Raw genomic sequence first — 5,000 nt, 5'->3', positions numbered from 1 at the left:
TGGATTATAAAACGCTGGTTCTCAAAGTGGGGTATGGAGAGTTGGAGACCACCGGCAGGGGTCCAGTTCAAAACTCTTTCATTGTTTTGGCTATTCAATAATAGACAATCTACAAGCTCACAATGTGGCATGATGCGACGATTTGTGAGCTTGTAGATCTAAGGGGTCTTCTCCCCTTTGGGCTTTACCCCTAATAATAATAATAAATAAGTTATAATAATATAAATAAATTTGGGGGTCCTTGACCAATGTTTGAGAACCACTGTATAAACCATGCATGTATCTGACTCACCTGTCCAGGTGAAAGGCAGCTACTTCAGCATTGTGTCTCTCAAAGTCCGAAAAGTAGAAGAAGTCCGGAGGGGTTTCCTGTTCCCGCGTCTGCCTGCAGGGGCACAGGGAGAAAGTTTACACAGATTAGAGGTTGCATAAATTCCAGCAACAAATAGTTAAGCCACATGGGATACTGGGCACAAGCACATTAGTAATAAGGGATAGAAATCAATCAGCATTCAATCTAGATATCTTCCACGAACCTCCAGCATTTCCAGATGTCTCTGTCTCTAGTGAGTGAGTGAATGATGAAACCACTGGAACTCGAACACTTATCACACAGGACACCAAACATCTACCGCTCATCCAAAAGAGAACCCGCCATGGCCATTAGATATTAGGCTTGTGGGCTTCAGACATCAGGCTACAGTACATGAGTCCCCAACTGTGATACAGGGAAAAGCCTTATCCCAGACAAGCACACACTGTCCACCACCTGAATTCCAACCTACTGTAGGTCTCCTGTATGGGACATCTAACATTCACATGAAGGGAGATATTAGGCTTCTGGTGTTCAGGCAGATCAACTCTGTGAAACTAACAACACATAAAACCAAGATCGTAACCTTCACAAAAGCCCCAATTCCAGTTGCAGTGAGGTGTTATTTTTGGGCAGCAATGATAGTAGATGATTCAAGGTTAAAAGAATCCTTCTGAAGTGTCCACTCTTGTGCTCTATCGCTATACCTATTTCTGTCAAGTGCTCATCCTTACCCCCCAAAACTGCTTTCCACACATATTCTGCCTTAAAGCTCTTACTGCAGGGGGAAAAGAGGCTCTTAAAGGCTTAAATCCCCAAGCTGACGGAAGGCAAGCCAGGATGGGGCAGGACAGACATGGATACTTGTTCAGGTGGCTGCAGCACAAAAGCAAAGTCAAAGGCACTGAAGGTGAAAGCACTCCTGGAGATCTATAGGTCTATAATAGGTGTATTCTTATACACTACACCAGGTTCTATACGCTTTATGTATTATACTACCATTCTATAATGCCAAGTACAGCAAACGTTGCACTGCAGTCTGCCCTCAGCTTGCACCTGGTATATGGAAGAAATGCAAATTGGCCTTTTGGTATACAACAACACAGCTGAGGTTGATCCAACGCCTTCGCTTAAAGACCTTCGTTACTTTGTCGCCCACATGCTTGCTGCCTCTGTACTGCATTACTGACAACACAAGACACACCTCAGGGACTTCAGCATGATATAATGTATAAGACCTGTAGCCCCTGCTGCTGTAGTTCAATGACGGCATAAGTGAAGAATGGAAACTAAGTTGGCCAAAGTTCTCTTCCTCTCTCCCTCCAGTCTTGATCCAATCAGGCTGCTGCCTCACTTTCTTGACTTCACGTACATACATACTGTATAGTCTCACCTACTTTGCTTTGCCTCACGCTTTTCTCTCACTCAGCTATTTTCTCCGTATTGCTGTGTCCACGGCCCAAATTCTCTAAAGCTCTCTCTCCTGTCCCCCATCACTCTGCTCCTCAGCTGGTGAGCTGGCTGGCTGATTGTTCCTCTGCAGCTGTGGGGCTGACATATGCACCAATCATTAACTAACCCAGCATGGTGCCCGCCAGCGCACAACTCATTCATTCAACATTCCTTACTTCTCTCCCTCTCCTGCTCTCCCTCTCCCTATCTTCCTCCATCCGTCCCTCTCACTCCAGCTCACTCTCTCTTTCTCTCACTCTTTCTCTTCCTCCATCCATCCCTCTCTTTCGGACAGCTTCTCTCTCTCTCTCTCTCTCTCTCTCTCTCTCTCTCTCTCTCTCTCTCTCTCTCTCTCTCTCTCTCTCATTCTGGCTCCACTCCATCTTTTATCTCACTCCTTTTCCCCCCCATATAGACATACTGTATATCTCCTGTCAGCTTGTTTTCCTCCCACCTGGTCTCTTTCCCTGCTCATCTCTCTGTCATTTTTCTTCCTCTTCCTCCTCGTCTCGACAGGTTTCCTCTCAATCTTTTCTTCTATATTGTGCTTATCATGCCTTCCATATTGTGGCCATGGAGAGAGAGTAATAGAGAGAGAGAGAGAGAGAGAGAGAGAGAGAGAGAGAGTTGCCTGTAGATTGTATCAGTCTATGCTTCTGGCTGGCATCACCTCAGGGACGCCGTTCTCTCCATCATGGGAACTGGATACAGTTTGTGTCTGACAGCTGGTCTTCAACTAACAACTTTCTGCCGCAAAGACAAACTACATTAAGAAAGAGGTTACATTTAGTTGACACTTACTTACTATACCCTAGAGCTGATTACAATGAGCTCAAGGTCATATGGCAGCTAATGGGTCGAGCCTGTGAGCTTTCACTTACTGGACTCTGTTTCTGACATTCCACGAGCAGCCATTTCTAACCACTTGAACATTAGCATCCTTAATCTGAAAATAGCCGATCTACAAGTAGCTCCACGACGCTTTGCATTGCAATATAAGATTTGGTGCACAATGGGCCGAAGTACAGAGCCACCCAGGTCAACTAGTTTACTAAGTATAGCTTGTTTAATGGCTAAGAGGGGAGGTAAGGCGATGGAATGTTGCAGAAGTAACCTTAGTTGACGCTATTGTTTATGATAACATTTCAAATGAGTGAGAACACGTTCTGAGTGAACACTTCATGCGGTCAGTACTTCACGGCCCTCCTGACTGCAGGAGGGTGTCGTCATAGAGATGTCTTGGACCATAATCCTGAGTAAACATTCTTGCACAATGATTCATGGTCATCCAGCGTCCCGGAGATCCAGAAGCATTCTTCACATATCCCTGCAACACGGCTCTCCCCATACGCCCGGATACCATGAAAAACACTGGGTTCCTATTCTTCTATTGTGAACGAGTACTGTACTTGTATGCTGCATACCGTATGTATTACAGTGCATTGGTGTTTGTTTACCTTTAAGTAGCCTACTTCCATACGTTTTGTTTGTGCAAGCCAATGCCTTTCTGTCTGTTTGCTTGTGTGTGTGTGTGTGTGTGTGTGTGTGTGTGTGTGTGTGTGTGTGTGTGTGTGTGTGTGTGTGTGTGTGTGTGTGTGTGTGTGTGTGTGTTAATGGCCACTGGGGGAAGATAAATTAGCCTGTTTGTGCCCTGGCCGGAGATGAGGCTACACTGATGTACTCCTACTACAGACTGTGCGCCATGGGTCGCAGGGAGGCTGGATAATTACCATGATGATACACACACAATCCAAATGCCAATAACGCTGTCCAGTCTTACACCACGCTGTCAAGACAGGAAATGAAATGTGCTATGTCTTAATGAGGCCCTTGGGGTGTTCTATTTCCCTTTTATTCTTTTCCTTCCCCACCAAATCTTGATATTTTGTAGTTGATATCATTGTATTGTATCGCTGCCTTCCTGGTTTGGAACAAGTTTTACTTGTGTGCAGTTAAAACTAAATGTAAAAAGGACAATCTGAAAAACAAGATGTCCTTTGACCCGCTGTTGCTGTTATGCATTATTCAACATAGTATTTTCATGCGCTCCTCTGGTTGCCACTACTTTCAGGAGAACCATTTATGCATGGTCGCGTGCTGCATGGTAGCATGCATACTGAAAACATCCATAAATGCATAACGCGCCACAGTTGGATGCATAAATGTTTGAACGCACTCTGAGCAATAAGCTCAAAGAAAACAAGAGACAAGAGGCTGATGTTTGCTACCGAAGAGCAGCTAGTCTCTTTCAATTTAGAGTGACTATAGTGCTCAGTTACGCTTAACCTTTAAAATATTTACAAAACCACAATAGATTGGCATAAGATGAGAAGTCGATATAGTACTTGCTCACACTCACTGCCAGCAGAGCCTCCTTCATAGAGTGTTCATTTTAGGCAACACTCTAAAATCCCAAGTCTTCATTTACAGGTGCAACAGACATTCGGCCACTAGATGTCGCACTTACAACACATCTGGTGCATAAGGTTTGTAATTTTCCCATCTATAAGGCAGCAATCGTGTAGTTTGCAACTTTGTAACGCAATGACTGCCTCAAAGCTTCCCTTTAGGGTGGAAAAAAGAGTACCTTACACAATTACAAACAGAAGCACGCCTGGATAGTCAGTTTACAGAGGTAGACAAAACAATAATGTATTTGTATTTCCCAATCAATAGTTGTTGTTGGGTTTATTTTATTGTTTATTGTTTTAGTGTTATCAAGCTTTAACTCTGGTGTATGAGTTACAAATGGATACATGAACACTGATGAAGGCAAATAGCAGTAACTTATTTTGTGTGTTTTGAAGTTTATATCACCAGATACTCTACCTCTATACTATCCGATATGATTTACCATAATATATACAATGATAAAAAAGTTATGATTTACTTTGAAATATATCAGTATTTTATGCAGATTTTTTATATTTATATATATTTATGACGGTTTGAAAACCCTCTCTTCTGCACTGTGAATATATTTGCAATCCCATATTTGGAACGGTGGGGTGTTGATATGGGAACCGGACCAATGTTAAAGGCTTCCGTAGGCATCAACCATTAGACGGAGTCTACGTTGGGGTACATATATATATTCGGACTTGGAATATGACGCCACCTAGCGTCGACGTACGTAAATATACGTACCTGGGAAGAAAAGAGTACTACTTTCAACCTGGCATCCCTATTTTGGGCATGTCATTAAATGGCTTTATTTTATGTACCGGTATCTCTC

General features: G+C 43.3%; 1 protein-coding gene across 1 annotated transcript in view; it reads right to left on the bottom strand.

The window, feature by feature from the left end:
* Positions 1-5,000, bottom strand: part of fam20cb (FAM20C golgi associated secretory pathway kinase b) — a 66,124-nt gene that overhangs the window by 13,515 nt on the left and 47,609 nt on the right. Inside the window, exon 4 of the mRNA XM_080789759.1 lies at positions 293-385. Within this exon, the coding sequence (XP_080645885.1) occupies positions 293-385 (93 nt within the window). The remainder of the gene's footprint in view (positions 1-292; positions 386-5,000) is intronic.

This window comes from Protomyctophum bolini, assembly GCF_963924005.1.
Source record: "Protomyctophum bolini genome assembly, chromosome: 18".
NCBI lineage: Eukaryota > Metazoa > Chordata > Actinopteri > Myctophiformes > Myctophidae > Protomyctophum > Protomyctophum bolini.
This window is presented reverse-complemented; position numbering and strand designations above follow the sequence as displayed.